General features: G+C 30.4%; 2 protein-coding genes across 5 annotated transcripts in view; both read right to left on the reverse strand.

Moving 5' to 3' along the window:
* The window catches only part of LOC105332754 (uncharacterized protein DDB_G0280205), a 255,829-nt gene extending 253,820 nt beyond the window's left edge, over nucleotides 1-2,009 (reverse strand). Inside the window, exons 1-6 of one of the 4 annotated variants that reach the window (XR_010712865.1) lie at nucleotides 1,900-2,009; nucleotides 1,680-1,737; nucleotides 1,490-1,575; nucleotides 1,000-1,287; nucleotides 337-445; nucleotides 80-185 (exon numbers count right to left, since the gene is read on the reverse strand). The gene's annotated coding sequence lies outside the window, so the exon portion shown is untranslated. Of the gene's footprint in view, nucleotides 1-79; nucleotides 189-336; nucleotides 446-999; nucleotides 1,288-1,489; nucleotides 1,576-1,679; nucleotides 1,738-1,899 lie in introns of all 4 variants that reach the window. The other 3 variants (XR_010712864.1, XR_010712867.1, XR_010712866.1) reach the window with 3 other exon arrangements.
* Nucleotides 2,010-6,975: 4,966 nt separating this feature from the next.
* On the reverse strand, nucleotides 6,976-13,135 carry LOC105342941 (uncharacterized). Its single transcript, XM_066083451.1, has 8 exons — nucleotides 13,049-13,135; nucleotides 9,695-9,827; nucleotides 9,514-9,593; nucleotides 9,158-9,430; nucleotides 8,945-9,046; nucleotides 8,406-8,517; nucleotides 7,938-8,052; nucleotides 6,976-7,781 (listed from the first exon to the last, which is right to left on the reverse strand). The coding sequence occupies exons 1-8, from the start codon at nucleotides 13,065-13,067 to the stop codon at nucleotides 7,605-7,607; spliced, it is 1,011 nt and encodes a 336-aa protein (XP_065939523.1). The 5' UTR covers nucleotides 13,068-13,135; the 3' UTR covers nucleotides 6,976-7,604.
* Nucleotides 13,136-18,885: the final 5,750 nt, after the last annotated feature.

An 18,885-nucleotide genomic window follows, 5' to 3' on the forward strand; every position in this document is an offset into this window, starting at 1 on the left:
ATGAAGTCCGAGTATGCAGTTTAACCCCCCTTTAATCGGAAGTAATATATTTGCAATTTTTGTCAACTACAAAACATACTGTTTTTGTCCCCTTCGCGGCTTGGCCTGCGATCATGACTTCTCTTTCCATCGGAACTTGACAACAGTCATCGGTATGTGGATGAATAAACTTTGATGGACAACATCTGCTGATCATAATGATACAATTGTTATAAGATTTGATATAGGATTCTCATTAATAAGTCTTATTCAAATTACATAAAACAACATTTATTTGATTTATGGTAATATCATTCTTTTTAAATCAACTCCAACCAAAAATGCTTGTATAATCACCTTCGTTGACGTGTCCTCAAATGTTTTACCAAAACGAAAAAACATAGAACTCCTAGTACACCCCCAACAACAGCAAAGCTAAATCCAATTACAGCGCCAGTGTCGACACCTACAGATCGATAAAGGAATTAATCAAGTATACTGTAAGAATAAATGAAAATTACATTTTGAAAGTTTAATGATTTTTATGGTCTTAATAAAACATGATCTTAATCTCAATAAATTATAATTATTATGTTCAATGATATATTGGCGTGTATCTAGTTATCTTCCACCATGGTTTTTTTTTTTTTTTTTTGGGGGGGGGGCATATTATTGCTTTGTTTTGTTTTAGATTTTTACTATTGGGGATCAACAAATTGCATAATATATTACCAAAGAATTTACAGAGTAGTCAGTTGTTTTTCTAGTCTATGTTGACCCTCCCTCTTAATGATCTATATACATATATATGTGAATATATATATTTTTTAAATTGTTCATTTACTTAAATACATGTAATTTCTTCGTTTCTAATTCTGTTTTGTTTCTACTACAAATAACATTAAAAAAACAAACCCAGTCGTCTTTGCCGTAAATAAAAAAAGGAGCAAAATATTGTTTTTAATAAAAATTGCATGCACAAACATAAGAACTGTTATATAACTACATATTAAATGTTACCAAAGCATGAACTGTTTTCTACATCCATATTCTTTTGCTGTTGTAGGTCATTTTCTTTGTCTGAAGTCTTGTTCGATCTGATTTCTTTATCCTTTTTGATAAACGTACATTCAAAAGTGATCAGCTCCAATAAGCAATTTGGTATATTACATGTTAAGGACCTCAGACTAGATGACAGCATTCCACTGATGTTGAAATTAATGGTATATCCCACGCAACTATTATATTCATAATCATTGCGGACAGTTTTATATACTCCTTTACACCATACTGAACAGCCTTCATTGTCTAGGAGGTATAACAAATACTATTTCAGTAGGATATTGATATATAAGTACATGTACCCATAAACCAATGTCATAAGTGGTTTAAAGAATATGATTCCATGAGAGATTTTCTTGTTTTTATATATTTAAATTCTTACTATATTTTTTAAACAATTTATCTTAAGCGGCCTCAAAGAATCAAGTTGTTACGAAACTTTATATACCTGCATTAGAATCTAAAAGTAAATATGGACATATTTTTTGTTTCAGAAGTGCATGAATCTGAAGTGTCTGCTCCAAGCACATTTCACTGTAAAAAAAAAAAAGTTTAGTTATGTTTTAGGTAAAATAGTCATGGTGTAATCTTAATAAACAATAATACGTAAAAATAGTTGGAATAATTTTGGAACCAACCTTTTGAAACCTTCCGAATTTGTTAATTCAAACATCAGTAGATAATACGCGTAGAATACTATAATGGAAAAATGTTCAATAACGAAATTTTACCAGTTAAATACTTGTAATAGAATTATCAAACTTTATTTGGCACATTTCAGAAGTATTATTTACATTACGTATTACAATATTCCAAGTATAAACACTTGCAAAATGAAATAACATTATATATACTTACCAAACATTTTCTTGACTGACACAATCGTCATTATTCAAAACAGGTACAATTTCAGTACAAAGAAAAAATGAATTCTAAATCTAAAAAAAAACGGTAAGTTCAAGTTTAAAGATTAAAATTAGCTTTATCTTCCTTGTTTTAATCAATAGCCATACATGTACACTATTATTATTAGTTAATAGTTCAATAATAAGTTTTATTAATAAAACTAGTACTCCTCTCTGCTTGTCACGAATAACTTAGGAAAATATAATTAATATACTTTTTCGGTAAACAATTCCAGACTGGCACAAAAAATCAATTAATTTCAATCATGAGTCATATCTGATAAACATCCTTTAAGCTTAACTTTTTTATATAAAATAGATTAATCCTTCATGCAAAAAAACATTAACAAATGGAATTGTTATATTAAAAATATAATATCTAAAATATTAGGCACAAAGCTAATTTCTTCCAAAACTGTTTTTGATGCAATTAAGAAAATATTTTGATAACCAAGTCAATCGCTAAGTGGTATATATAACATAACAAGTGTGTTTTAATGCTGCATTAGTTATGACGTAACTTTTACATAACACAGATTAAAACTTTGCCATGATTTCCAATTCATAATATAATCACATGTTTGTTTCAGTTCCATAACTATATTACACACTCGACTTGCGTGCACGTGTTGAATACGATTTAAACGATTTGAAAACACTTGTTAAGCAAATATTGCCAATATTATGCAATTTTGAATCAGAAACAACAGAAATGAAATATGTATATGGTGTATATATGGTGTATTTTTTTTCGTAATTGTTTATTTTTACCAATTTTTTCTTAGTTATGAAATTTGTGCTTCAAATGACTGATGACGCGATGATTGGTACTAATATACTTAAGATTTGCACAAGAGCTTTTTAAAGAGCACTTGTCCTTTGGGCTATTTAGCAATTTGTTTGTATATTTCATACTCTGGAACAAATATTTGAATTGTTTTCTTTCCCTCTCTCACTAATGTTTTACATGATCTGCCATATGTAATACATTTTAATTTATTAGTATTTTTCTCTTTCTGTTTTACAAACACACACTTGTAGGTGCAGGAGAATTAACGATGATTGAGCAAATTCCATACTATTCAACTGTTTTTAGGGATGGTAATGACACATGTGACACCTAGGTGCACAGACTTACATCTATACTACTATATTAAAATAATAGACTCGAATTTTTTGTCTTTAATACCGAGAAATCGGAAGAATACTGTCTTTTGTTTTATATATTTTAAACATAATTGGTACTTGAAGATTACCAATTTGTTTTTATTTTTTCTCAGTTAAGCTTCGCTAATTAATAATCAACGAAAATTCCTCAAAAATTCCCGGAAATCACTTGGATTTTTTGGATTTTACAATCTTGCGCTTGCGCAATACATTCACGCTAACGGGATCTTTAGATTACGTTTCCACAATATCACATCTGCATGAATAAACTCAGAAATGATAATACATATACGGGTAAATTTTCATTGGACTTTTGCTATATATTCTGTTCATATATATTAATGATTTCTTATGAGAGAAAGTATAAAATAACAAATATACATTTCAAGTACATGTAAGTACTTAATTACTTTTGTCTTCGTGATGACAAAAATATTTGATTACATGCGAAAAAGTTACACTATATATGTTAGAGTGAAGATAGAATATGTTTTATCGTAAAAATGAATAATGTCCTACGGACCCAGTTATACAAAGAAAATACGTGTACGTTGGTGAAAAGGTGTTGAATTCTTCCATTCTGTGGATTAAATTTTTTAGATAAAAGGTATTTGCAGTCTGAAAAAGGTTTGTTGTGATGAATTTGACTGTTATTTTCAAGGCAACTTCATTAACTTTCTCCATAATCGTTCCGGAGCGATTCTGCAAATTTCTGCTACATTACGGGTATAACGGAGGCATTCTAACTGTGGGGAGTGCCTTTCCCGAGACACAGTTAGATTTACCAAACTAGGGAAAGTGTAGTGAAATTAATACCATTATTGTAGGCTTTTAGCTTTGTTATGCAAATTTCAATAATAAACTGTGTCGATGTACCTATTCGTAAGTGTCCGATATGCAATGTCAACCCGTGCACGCACGGGTCAAAGTCTAGTATGTATTATGAATTCTGATAATATATAATCTTTAAAAATGGGATACAAGCGTTTCTTTATCTACCTAATTAGAAGAGTTGCAACTATTTGGGTTGATGGAAAAAGTAGATTCAATTTTAGTTATAAATAAAGGAATACAACTGTTTAACGACAGTTAACCTCTTTTCTTTCCACATCCCGAATCTATGCATGATGATATGAATTGTGGGCATTGTTGTAGCTTTAATCGGAGTCTGCGTAAAGATAAATTTGTACAGTTTAAGAGGTTTTTTAAAATTCTCGTTGTATCAATGAATAAACCAAAGTTCAATTCAAATTAAAAAACAGAAAAAGTTGATCTGCTCCCTATATAAACATCCAAAAGGGGTTAACAATCAAATTTAAAGAGATTACAAAGTTTGAATACATTACAATTCCAGTTTTTGACTATGAGTTATTTTTGCTGATTATGAATTTATAAAACCTAACAGAAAACAACGAGTACTGATTGGAAACATCAATCCATGGGTGCTGCCATTTTGTTAAAATCATTATCTCCCTGCTGGGTTATCTCAAAGTATCTGAGAGGAGTCAGCACTGATACTGACATCACTGAGACAGCATTGCATTTTTACACTAAACACTACACTAAAAACAGAGTTGATTAAATAACAAAAAATGGCATCATGAAAAAGTGAATATTGAAACTTGAATTTTCATCTAAGGCATTCTAAAAAAGGACGATGTAGCAAGGATTTTGGATCTCAGAGTGACGCATTTCAGTTAACAGGTGTCATTGGAAGGATCGGTGCTAATGATAATATATAGAGTTTCTTGAATTCAAGTAGATTCTTAACCGGTTGCTATAAGTTTGATTATTTTGTGTGCTACATAAATAAACACACAAAGTACATTGCTCAGCATCCTGATTTTGACGTTGTGCCTTATTTTTATTATTCTAATCTGAGTAAAAACCGAACCGGCAAATGTATCAGTATATACTGTAAACGTATTATATTTGGCGTGTACGACATTTAGCGGAAATTAGTTTTTGAACAAGTTGGCGTAGATTTGAATTAGCGTATTCTTGAATGTGACTATTCTTATACATACATGCATGGCATTTAGCGATGTACTTGATTTAGCGGAAGTCGCATTCCTCCAAAAGCGCTAAATAGAATACACAGCCAAACGTAGTACGTTTACAGTAATCTTAAGTTTAAAGCAAATCAGTGAGAAGAGCATTCAGTACAAGTAAAAAGTAGAGGTTAGAATCCCCACAAATAAAATAACCTTTCATATTTCCATGTACATGTATTTGAAATCTACAAACAGCATTTTATTTATGTTAACACTAAATATTTATAATGCGACGGTCTCATACTAGTATTTCACAAATTATAGATCCATGTTTTTGCACAAATCATATTCAGTTCTCTTTACACCCAGGCATACCGTTTTTAATTAGTTCTATCATTTCTTCATAATCATTAACCAAGTCACCAGCAACAATGTGGATTATGTACGTCAGAGAACATGCTAGGGAAGAATGGATTATCTCCATAAACCTTTCACTGAGTTAAGTTAATAAAATATCATGATAAAAATAAACTAAAAGGTTATAGGCCTTAATATAAAGTTTCGTAATGCTTTTTAAATTTATAAAGCAATAGATATTTTTTTTTTCATTTGCACTCCCTTCTACTTAAGTGAATTATGAGTATTCTAGCTACATTGACAAAGTCCAAGAAGTATATAGATATTTCATGTTGTGAAATGAAAACAGTCGCTCACAAAATTAATCCATATATTATTGGTAAAAAATAATTTATTGAACTAAACTGAACAGAACAAGCTAGATGATAATATAAATCAATATGACTTATTATTACTAGCGGCTTATGATCTGTAACTAGCGTTAATCTGCATTCGTATATGTACAAGTGTAGATGTTCGCAGCTCTTAACAAAGGCATTAGCGTCCTTTCTTTTTGTCGAACTACGTTGTTCTAACTAGCTAAGTTATCTTCTTGCATACCCAAAAATCATTTTTCTTTAGAAGGAATAGCTTAACGTCAACTTTGGCTAGCATTAATTATAACAACAATATATTTCAGTAGCGCTTAACTGATCCTTACAGCATCGTTCATTATAAGTGAATTGAATTTCTTAACTTAACACGGCCAGTTATTGTTTTATTTTTTTTATTTTTATGCGATATTCTTTTATGTCAGAACCTATTAGTTGTCCTATTAGTTGAATTAATGTTCAGTAATCTTGGATTTTAGATACATAATTTGTTATTCGAAGTGTTTGTTAGACATTTGATCAAATTTCAACTGATATTTCGAATCAAAGCAGAATCTCCCGTCTGCAGTGAATACAAAGTGGAAGAAAGATAACTCTGTTTTATCTATGTTCGCAATTTGGTCGGTTAAAAGCTATGATACACTCACGTAGTTGTTCCGTGACAATTCTGAGACACGAATCACGTTGTTTTTATGATCCATAATATACTAGGAGGTCGTCACTATTCATAGTCCCTTTTTAAGTCATAAGTGCTTCGGTGGCGGTCTCTTGAAAAAATATCAGTAGCTGACAAAATTTCAATAATTGCGACGTTTACATCGACGCAATCCTCCGCGAGTTGTTTTCTCATTAAATAACTTAAATGTTCTTTTAATTCTATTACATGTAAGTACTAGTAATATCCTGCACTCTATACCAGCATTGAGAAGAAGAAAAGTAATCCATTTTGCGACTGATGTTCTAATAAAAGAATAAATCGTCTTCCTCTTTATTATACAAGATCATCATTTATCATTATTTTACAAAATAAATAACAAATAAGTTTTAAAATTTATTAGTTTTATATTTACAAATTTAACATATAATATAATACAATAGCTAATTGTATTTCTTTTAAATACTTACAAAATATTTATTAACTGATGCAAATTTTAAAAGCAAACAAATCAGTACGTACCACATATGCATGCATGGTTTTGTTTTTCAAGTTAAATTAACAGTGTTACCCATTTCAATGCTGACATGTTTTAAGTTAGAAGCTATATTTGTAACATTATGTTAATAATCATAATTGATCATGGCCTTCAAAAACATATTAATCATATTTGCATAATTAAACCTATGGAAAATAGTAAATATTCTCACGGTACAAGTATACTTAAAAGATTGTGATGTAGATTCTGAAAATGTTTTTGTTTGTAATTTTCATTTGGTTCGTCTTTACAGGCTTATCGTCTTGTTATTTTAATAATGATTGAAATACCATTTTTTGTTCATTATGATGAGACTTTATACTATTTTTTCACTTGTTCTTATAAGCAATATCGATTAAAAAAACCTAAATAACGTTGGTTTAAGTATCGAAGATGTTAGCAATGAAGTTTATCATCATTTGAGGCTCACTTTGATGTTCAAAAACGTTCATTTACTACAAACGCTTTGTTAGAATATTAAGTTACAAATCCTCGATGATTACAAAAACACTTTTTTCAGACGATTTTAACCACTTTGAACATGCTTGTTCATTTTGTGTTGTGGTCCTTAAATTATTAGCACAATTTATGGACATGAGTGTACGTATCCTCTATAGCTTTTATTGGTGTTGATTGAATCTCTGTAAGGCATTGGGCATGGTCATATGGAGAATCGTTGAAATCTGAATTTACCTTCGTTTCATAAAGATGATTATAGATATTACCATCATCTCTCGTTTTAGTAATTTTCTTCTGAAAAGAAAACCCAAACAAACAATATAATTCACTATGTTTTATATTTTACTGATATTGTATGAAGATATTTTAAATATTTTAATGAAGAAATAATAACAATAGAAATAAGTCATATTTTAACTGAGCTAACTTTAAACATAATGAAATTGGAACCTTAACAATTTTTGCGTAGACATCACTTGTCAAAGGCTTTTCCGGAATTTCTGTATCTGATGCTCTCGGAGGTATATTGTAAGTGGTATTTTGAACACTTTCTCCCTGTAAGACGCTGTTTGAAAAAAAGAAACATTTTGTCATAAGACCTTCCATGCGTTTACATTACTGATCAATGTATTCACGTTATAATCGGGGTTTTTCAGATACCTCAAAAAGCAGCAATAACGCTGCTTTGGTAGCATAATATTAATAACATTCGACAAATTTAAATCCAAAAAATTATGATTAAAGGTTGGCTTGTCTTAAATGCATAAGCACTATTTAATTAATTTAAAACGATAAAATATCTTTAATTTATATTATTGTGGGAAAATAGGTACAGATAACATAAATATTACAAAAATGTTTAAAACTTTAGTACCAGGTCAGTAGATGCATAATACGGGAAGTGTAAACATAACATACCACAATTTGCTCCTTACAAACTTTGATTTAATCAACCAGAAGCCCAGAACAACAAGTATTCCGAATACTAGACCCAACAGTGCTGAAAGTACTAAAAAGCCTCCCTTTATACCTGGAAATCACAAGGTTAAACAGGTGAGCAGCATTTTTGTAATTAGTTAATTAAACATGTATTTAATAGGGTTAGAAAGCTAAAAAAAACCTTTGTTATGATCATGAAAGATCATTTAATTAAGACTACATTATCATTAAAACAGTTACTAAGTTTAAAGGTTTTGAAGAATAGGAGGACTGGATGGTTGTGGTCATTTTAAGGTTTTTTTTCATCCCATTAAGACATTTAGAGCTTGCCATTATTTGTAGAAAAGTGTTAGTGTTTTAAAATTAAATATTTGGATTTTTTTACCAAATGATAATTAATGATAATGGTCAAGGATATCATAATGATTTAAAAATGTAAGGCAGATATATCTATGAGAAATAAGCGGACCACCTAATCGTCTTATATGACACTCATTTGCATGTCATCGAAAACATACATGTTGCCTTTGACGTCAAAGTCTTTGTAGTGCTAGAGTTTGGACGAGAGGAAGTTTCTTCTATGGTACCTTTCCCTTCCGTGTTCTGACTATCACTACAATCTAAGTCATTGTTACATTTAACGTTCTGATTTCTTTTGGAAGACATGCCATATCAAAGTTTTTGTTTGCCATCAGAGAGAGAGAGAGAGAGAGAGAGAGAGAGAGGTGAACCTTTCTGTTTCCTTCTAATTGTTTGAGAGGACATTGGCTTTATTGTCTCATTTTTTACACACGTTACAAAATTTAGTTCACACGTGATATTGACTTCTGAAAAACTATGGCATCCCAGACATTTGGCAGAATACACATGCACAGGGAAACTAATACGATGTCCATCCGAAACTTTTAGTCGAATCGTGATTAAACTGTCCGCAGCACAAAGAATTTGGTTTATAGTTATTTGACACGATTTTTCACAAACAGATGATAACCAATGCGTGTGATCTAAAAAAAATGAATACAACTGAATGTTCACGAAACAGTTTTGGAAAGATATGAAACAACAGTGAATGCACCCTGTTAAATACCATTGCTTGATGAAGTGTTCCGGCAAACAATACTACCGAATTGTTCATACAAAACCAGAGCATCAGACAAGCATTTGGTACTAAAATAAATAAAACTATATCAATGTGTTATCTTGCTTACATTGTGAAAAAAGGAAAATAAATGGAAAATTATCAGATAAAAAAAATATAAAAGAAATACTCAGTGGAATAATCAGCTCCTTGTGTTATATGAAGTTTCATAACGATCAGTGATATAAAGAGAAGTTTATAGTTCCTTGAAAAGCTACTGACAGTCCCTCCAATGAATTTTTTGACATCCATTCCAGCGTATGCTTAAACAATCAATTTGGGTTATTTTTAATAGATAAAAAATCATACAGACATTCATAAAGTAATATGATACAAAATATGCCTACAAGTGCAACTGGCGCTTTTTATCTGTTTAATTTCACACAGGGTGACCAAAAATATATTATACATTTACACTTTAAATAACTAGGTACTATCTCAGACATGTTTTGCCCTGTTTAAGAGTGAATTTTAAAAATATTACAAAAAATTGAAATGTAACGTTTATTTACAAAAAAAATACCAATGAATTAAGAATTAATAAATAGTTACGTGATTAGACTTTCAAAAGGTTAATTGTGACGTCATAAACAGCGCATTTGCCCGTAGTTTTCATAAAACTGAGCAGAAGACACAAGTTCCTAAGTGGTTTTTTGAATAAAAAATATGTCCGCAGCCGTCGCCCACGATGAGACTCATATTGTAACTTTATCATGTGATATCACATAAAATATATCAATTTCGTTGTAAGCGACGGCTGTGGACACATTTTCCTCTTTAAAAAACTATGAGAAAATGTGCCATTTTTCATCATTTTTTACTAAATCTTAGAAATATGTTGAAAAGTACACATTATAGTTTTTTTAAAACAAGATAAAACTTTTTAACCTGGTAACTAATATGCACACATGTTCAAGATGGTATATGTGTATGTTTATGAGATTTAAACAACTTTTGAATTTTAGGGCAAATATTGAATGAAACTGTACCTTCTTCTTTAATTAACAAAAAATCAAAGGCATATTTATAACTGTACATGATGTAAATTTTACAAATTTCACAAACATTCATAGGTTTTTGAGAAATTTAGCAGTTTTTAAAAACAGAACGAAAAAATTGCGCGTAAAAATGACGTCCTATTTTATCAATGACAACGCCATTTGGTTGGGTAATATTCCCAACAACAACCACTCTACTGATTTCTTTTTCTCTAATCTTGTCACTTTTAAATAAGATGTTGCTTGTTGGGTTGTTTCCCAGTGGTATTCTCATTTCTTATATCGTACAAATAAATCTGAGGTCTGTGTTTAAAAAATGCAGTTTTAAAACGGAAGATGACTTCTCTATTGTCCGATTCATCTTGAATAAAATTATATTCAACCAAAGAAATATGATGCATTTTTTTGACATCATAATTCAATAAAGAGCGCAATTTTCTCATAGACTTTTTTGGCGAAAAAATTAAAGTATTTAATTTTTATTTGAGTCACAATTCACAAGTATTGGCTAAACACTATTTAAATCATATGCATTTCAAATAGTATGAGATATTCTGGGACACCCTAGGCCTGTATATGTAATACAGTTATCATGATAACAGTATACGGTCAAACAAAACAGTCACTTAAACTACCAACACTACGTGAAAGATATAATAATACATGCAAAGGGGTCCTGAAATGCATTCTTTTTAAACTTCTGTAGTGGAAGTTGTTTGTAATTATGCAGGATACGTGATCTGTCCTTGCTGTTTGACACAATAGCGTTCCTCACTTTTTTTCCCTTTAAAACTTATGGCAACGTATAGGTTATATAAATACAACACTTCATAATGTGATTTAAAATATTTTATTTTTTATTTTTTAATTTACTATATGATAGTAAAAACACGAGCCAATCTTTTCAATATAGAGCATTGATAAAAACCTTTAATGTAAAGGACTAAGTGCGGTTTTATGCAATTTTTGCCCCCCCCCCCCCCTAAATCAAAGTTTTAGAAAGAGCTTTAAAACAAGATGAAGATAGTTAAAATCATATTGAAAATAAAGGTGTAAAAGGTTATCACCACAGTGACGTCATAATGTAGAAATGACGTCATGAATATTGCATTATTTTGATAAATTGATGTTTTGTAGCAAAATATGGGTGTTTTCCGATGGTTTTTTGACTGGGAAACATCGAGCGCAGGCTTGTTCAAGTACCAATTTTTAGTATAATATGTATAACTATCTGCAGAAAAACATATGTTAAAATCGCACTTGAGCAGACCTGCGCTCTATACTTCCGAATGCAAAATATAGAGCAAAAATGAGAATATCTTCATTTGTTTGCAAATTTGCGGGAATTAGGTCATTTGGGTCACGTCATAGATAAACAGTGAGTGAGCAATGATGACTAAAATCATGATTAAAGTTATAGGCATCCTCTTTACAATGATTTGTGAAGATTTCATTTCTATACGATACTATTTAAAAATTGTTTGAAATCGGGGGCAGATATTTGACCATACCGCACATAGTCCTTTACATCTAAATTTGTACAATTAAGGGTCCATTATAATTTATATCAAAGTTAAGTATGAGGTATATTATTTAAAAATTATTTGACTCAAAAAGAAAAACTGCAAACTGCTTAATCATGTAATATAGAATATGCTTTGTCTCTCGTTTACGTTGCTGTCTTAACATTGAACATTATCCTCGATTAAATATTCAAACAGTGATCATGATTGACCACAACATTTCAACTAATTACATGTACTTGATATGACTGCCCAGAGCTCTCTGCAGTGTAGATATAGGTCATTTTGGAAATATTCAAAATAAAAAATAGATCAGCTGCACCTGAACTTCTTAGTGATTCAATAATATGATACTCGTAATATGGATCGACAGAAATGTTCCATCTGCCTTATTTATTAACTGTCACAATTCTTAACATGGAATGTTTTATTTGTCTTTTTTTTTATTGTATTAACCTGGGCTGAATAGCTTTTTTCTGTTTTTTATTCACTTATCATCAGATATAACGGCCATGATTGTATTGTAAGGTTTCTTTTCAAGAGGATGAGCTAAACATATAAGCTTTAAATATAGATAGTTCCTTGTGAAACCAGTTCGTCTATTACAACATCGATATCATATTGATTCTTCAGTACAACGTTGATATTATAGTTATGACCCAAGAAATGTTATGTAACACATTTAAAACATTTTTGGTAGAAGAAAACATTGATGCAACAAAATATAATTGCAAATATAAGACATAGCAGTTGATTTAATACATTGTATAATAAATGTTTGATTGATGCATTGATGTTTGAGTCAACCATATAACACAAACATGAACTATATTAACAACAGAATACACTTAAAAGTAATAAACACACAAGCTGTTCTACAGTAATTGGTTACCTGCATCTACACAAAAATGTTTTTTAACACATGAATATAGCATTTTTAAAGGAAAAACTGAGAACACTTACCAGTTGTACCTTCTTGCATAACGACATGATAAATGACTTCCTCTTTTTTCTCTCTGTGTTTTTGCTTTGTTCTGGAAATCTGATATTTTTTCCTTGTTTAATAAAGAGACAGTGGTTAAATTGCATATACTAATCAATAAAACACACTGTATAAAATCCAATTAAATCGGTGGTATTATCATACAGCTAGTATTTAAAAATGCATACCATTTGGTCCATTGTATTGGCTTTACTACGCATTGAGGGTATATCACAAGAAATGGTCGTCAATTTTAAATGTTCAAGTAGAATAAATAAGCTGAAACTTCTTAAGTACATGTATATCAGAGTTTACATTTGCTACAGGATGACTGTCTTGGGCCCAGAAAGCCAGACTGGATATTTTAAGTTTTAAAAATACATGATTTGTTTACATATGTTGATGTTTTGCAGCACTTTTTGAATTCCTTAGCTCGCATTTTCTCTATAAGCGGTATGTTTACATACGGAAAAGATGAACTGTAAAACGAGAAAATATGGCGCTCCACAAATTTTAGTGCCTCTGTTGCAACTGCCAATCAGCAATAAAATGTACATTGCGCAATTGAATTCCTGTATGTGTTCATTTTTTAAAGTTTACAAAACCCAATCATTTCAGCGGTAATAGTGGAAATGTGCGTTGTCATATTTTTTTATTATAAATTCACGTTGTTTCTACATACAATTACAATGGTTATCTGTATAGGTACATTTAATCTTGTTATTCTGCGAATTAAGTAGTAATGAATTGACAATTTAAATCTTACTGCAGATTATAACCTATTATAAGTACCTTGTCGTTACTTTTAAGTGTCTCGAAGTTTAAAATATGATACAACGTGTTCATCGTTTAAACACATAACTGACAATACATGACTGATTTATATATTGATGTGTGATTGGCAGATATAATAATGTCTGCGGCATCTCTTTGATCACAGCAATAACTGTAGTAGAATGGCCAGTAATTTCCTATCCTGATGACAATAAATAGGCTTAAGTTAATTACCGAGATAAGAATAAATAGTTTGAAACAGTTTTAATCAATTTAATCATTTAATTTATAAATTTGCAGCAATTTCACTGTCTAATTTTATGAAATGAAATTAGGCAACCTGACTAATATAACCCAATTTTTTGGAAAAGAATATTCTCTTACAAATGTAGTTTACAATGTATAGACACATGCAGTTACAATAGTATAAAAAATCTCTAAATATCCAAGTTTATGCCTCCTGCCTCTCATGTAGTTGAAAAATACCCCCCTTTATTAACACTACATGTAGGATATGTAAATGTACATTTGACCCTCAAATAACATCTGCTATGATTACTAATTTTGAAATGAAGAAGAGTCAAATATCTTTTTAAATGATATTATGGCTAATTCCCGCTTTGATATCGTTAACAAACTGTTAGAAGTAATTATTAGATACACAAGGAAGCAAACAAATGTAAAATGTCCCATACATTAGAAACATGCGATATGTCCTTCAAGTGAAATTAACATCATACTCATTCTCAGAGGCTAAACTGACTTTTTTCTTAAAATTCAAAATCAGGAGAAGTTATGTTGATTAACCTAAAGAATTTCGTTTTCATTCAGCAGGATATGATATTTTTATTTCTTCCGTATAATGTGATTCCTTTGACATATTACAGTCTGCGCATTAGCTAAAACATATCTATAAGCATTATTCGTAGTGTTAACTAACTTATATTGTGTAGAATAATGTTAAGAATCGTTTGTTATTCTTTTTTCAGACGATGCTTGGTTAAATATTCTAGTTAAGCTAAACTAGTAGGAATTCAATACATTTGACAAACTTTACTGCCAATGAATTTACAGCACCACTTGGTTGTGTTCAAGAACATAGTGCGAAATAAAAAAAAATTACTGATTTTCTTCATTTTTTTTCAGTGAATGAAATCGTTCACTATTTTGGTTTACAGGTTCATTATTTTTAAATCAAGCTTTTATACAGCCGCGTAATACGGCGCCAAATGATACGGTGCTATTTACATCATATAAAAGTTACATTGTATTCAAATGATAAAATTTATACATGCATTTCGTGATTATAAATAGTGGTCGATGAAAGGTCAGTAGTGAAACAGGAAAAAACACGTATTGAAGTTTTCATATGTATATGTATTTTTGCTCATCCAAATTATAAATTACTTGGTACACAACAAATTTAAGCTTAATGAATTTTATTCGCCTTTCTTTTGTATCCTTTATTATTATGGCCATAACTGACAATAGTTGGTAATTACTGCTTAAGTTAGTGATCTGCTTGCATACCTTACAATTTGTTGTTTTTTTTGTTTGTTTGTTTGTTTTTTGATTGAATCTGATCATGACAGTCTTACTTGTACTTATAATGAGTGATCATGAACATCAGCCTATCGCTTTAAGTTTTAAATAAAAAAACTTCCATGTCGAATTCATTTGTGTCAGAATTTATATCGGTTGCGTAGTCTTTAGTCAAGACATACTTTGTTATCCCAATAAAAGGTGTTTATTCATTGGTGTTCGTTGAACATATTGCTTGATCGACAATTTGAATCTAGGAAGATCAGCCATTATCTCGTTCGCAGAGAATACAAAGTACATGTAAAAGAAAGATAACTTTTGTTTGTTACTCTTGCATTTCTTCTGGATTATTGTTACTTGCGTGTAATGCTCTCGTAGTTGTCCCATGACTTTTCATGTTTCCCATTTGTCTCCGCTTACGGATCGGTGTCATTATTCATATTCCTAACCCCTTCTAAGGCTAGAAGACATTAGCTAACGATCTTCTGCAAATATTTGGGCTGCTAGTAAAATGCCAAAATTTAGACGTTTATATCGAGTTTTGACGCAACTCTGCGTAAGTTATGAATGTCGTTATGCACGTTATTTGCACTTTTATTTCAGTTTGGTGATATTATGCATTCATGTTCAATTTTAAAGAGTTTGGCTCTATTTAAATCGTAAAATATGTCATCCACGGTATGTAGTTTAAATCTGGATGTAAGAGTTTCTTACTTTCGTATTCAAATCACATTTATGCCGAGTTTTAGATTTTCTTTAAAATATTAAAACCAAAAAATCAGAATGCAGTATACCTCGCCGTGATTTTATCTTTTAAGTTAGTTATAAGTTGTTACCAATTCAATGCTTTAGTAATTCTTAAATCAGAAGCTACATGAATAATTGTTACATTATGTCATTTGGCATAATTGATAATGTCATTCAAAGACATTATCAAATATGCACATAAATGTACTAATGAAAATAGTTAATACGTATTCATTGAAAAAAGTTACATGCTAAGAGTCATTTTCTTTTTTTCTAATTTTATCCATCTATCATAAAATGAAAGTATACCATTGAGGGAGTCAGCAAAAATCCAGTTTTCAAAGAGCAAGTTTATTTCCCGAGACGAAATAGACTTCCTATCGAGGAACTGGAATCTTGCTGACTTCCTCAATGGTATACTTAAACTGTTTTATTATACCAATAAAAACAATCCAATATAAAAAATTAAATCAATACAATTATAATTGTTCGAGTATCAAACAATTTATGACGTCAAAGTAAATTGAGTTAAATTGCACGTGCGTCATAATGTGACAAAGGCAAGTTATGTCATACAGTAAAGATGAATTAGAGTAGAGCAAATCAAAAGGGACATTTTATTGAAACAATAAATCTTATTCAATATAATATATTTGAGGGAATGCATATACATGTACTTCTCACTGATACTATCTACAATATTGTTTCCAATAAAATCTTGAACAAAGATTTTGGCTGCCTCAAAGTTTCAAATATATAATTTTGCAGATTAATTTAGAATTATGTATGCTCACTCAAAAGTTCAAATACATCGATTAACAACAATCGTTTTGTCAGAAGATTAATGAAACGTTGCAACAGTGATTATTAAAACATTTTTTTCCAAGTCGATTCAAACCACTTTTAGACATGTTTGTTCATTAAATGTATCGATTGCAAAATTCATTGGCACAATGTATTGATGTGAGTGTAATTATCCTCCAGAACATTTCCTCGTGTTGATTGGATCTCTGTAAGGCACTGAGCATGGTCATACGGAGAATCGTTCAAATCTGAATTTACCCTTGTTTCATGGAGATGGTTATAGATATCATCTCTCGTTTTGGTATTTTTCTCCTGAATAACAAAACAAACTATAAATTGTAATCAACAAAACATACGTGACATACGTTTTATTTCCATTGAAATATTGCGCTTTAGGGTGTATCTTTAATTAAAAGTATTTAGCTACAAATTGTCCGATTGATAATTCTTTATATCTCTTATTGAAGAAAAAAGTAAATGCATATTGTACATAGAAACAATGTTTGTAACATTGGTACAATTTAACATTTTCATGTAGAAAACGACTGTGCATTTAAATTTTACTTATGCATACAATTTGTTTTTAATTAGGAAACTAAACAGTCCGAAATACAGAACCTTATACGTGTTGAGTTCAGTTGTCAAAGCCTTGTTTGGCATCTCTGTATCTGAAGATCTCTGACGTATATTGTCAGTATTATTTCGAACACTAGAACTCTGTGACACGCTGTTCAAATGAAAGAGATACATTATGTCACTATAGTTTCTTTGTATAACATTTACTTTTAAGAAATGTACATGTTAAATTCACTGTTTTCAGGTAGCAAAAATAAGTAATAAAGCAGCTTAGGTAACATAATATAAATTACGGTTTACAAACTTAGAAAAGCTTACAAAAATAGATCGAAATGAAAATATGTCATTGTTTAAAAGATAATGGTGTACGTCACAAATCGTACAAGAGGCCCAAGTGTCACATCTCTCACAAGATTTACAATGCCCATAACTCTCAGTAAACAAATTCAGTTATTCTTCAACAAGCCGCCAACAACTTTTTTACAAAAATTATGCCAGCTTTTTCATTCTATTTCAACTGAATTTAATTAATTTTTCCCCTACACTTAACAGAGAGAATTATATAACTTGAGAAAAACAATTAGCAACATAATAATTTAAATGATAATATCAACATCGAGGAATATAAGACTGTTTCCCTGTCATTGATTACAGTGCGCTTGAACTCGAAATCTATAATAACAAAGCAGTCAATTGTTTGAAAATAGATGAAGATTTTGATCCCGAACTTAAATAAATTCAGAATGAAAAAAAGAGTGTCTAACCTAATAAGGCATTCATTTGAAAAGATAACTCTAGAGGTAAATTGTAACGTGTAATTTATATTTTGATATAATGTATCACATTGTTGCTTCAACTTCCTAATAACATTACTAAGAAAACGATATTAAAAGTGTGCTTTAGACGATATTTTCTGCATATACATGTAAACCTATAATTCAATCCCACTCCACCCTCCGTGCCCCATTCAGACCCAGAGGGATAAAAGCAATGCTTAATTTAGAATTTACTATTATGGCTGTCGGTCCTTCAGAAAAATTATTTAAGGGTTCTTTTCACTTATTCCATTTATAAACTTTTAATCCCAGTTAGGGTCCCTTCCTGACCCCTTTGGTCATGATTTGAATACATTTTATTATTTAAACCAGTTAAAAATCTAATTTCTATTTTGGATAATACGGTCTACTTAGTGTTCAGTGCTCTCCACCCTTATTTTACTATTTCTTAATCATCTTCTCTTTTAAAGAGAAGTGATTCTGCGTTTAAACTTACTTGAAAGATTCCCACCCCCCCCCCACCCGCAAAAACTGTTGTGGTTTTCTTTTTCTATTTCCTATTTTTATCCTCTATGTAGACGAACTGACCCCTCATTTGA

Source organism: Magallana gigas, chromosome 4 (genome assembly GCF_963853765.1).
Source record: "Magallana gigas chromosome 4, xbMagGiga1.1, whole genome shotgun sequence".
Taxonomy (NCBI): domain Eukaryota; kingdom Metazoa; phylum Mollusca; class Bivalvia; order Ostreida; family Ostreidae; genus Magallana; species Magallana gigas.

Coding starts and splice junctions, on each gene's coding strand:
- LOC105342941 (XM_066083451.1), bottom strand. Junction 9,594..9,694: donor GGAGCTGATTATTCCACTGA/GTATTTCTTTTA, acceptor TATTTATTTTAG/TACCAAATGCTTGTCTGATG. Junction 8,518..8,944: donor TTTGACGTCAAAGGCAACAT/GTATGTTTTCGA, acceptor TGTGATTTCCAG/GTATAAAGGGAGGCTTTTTA.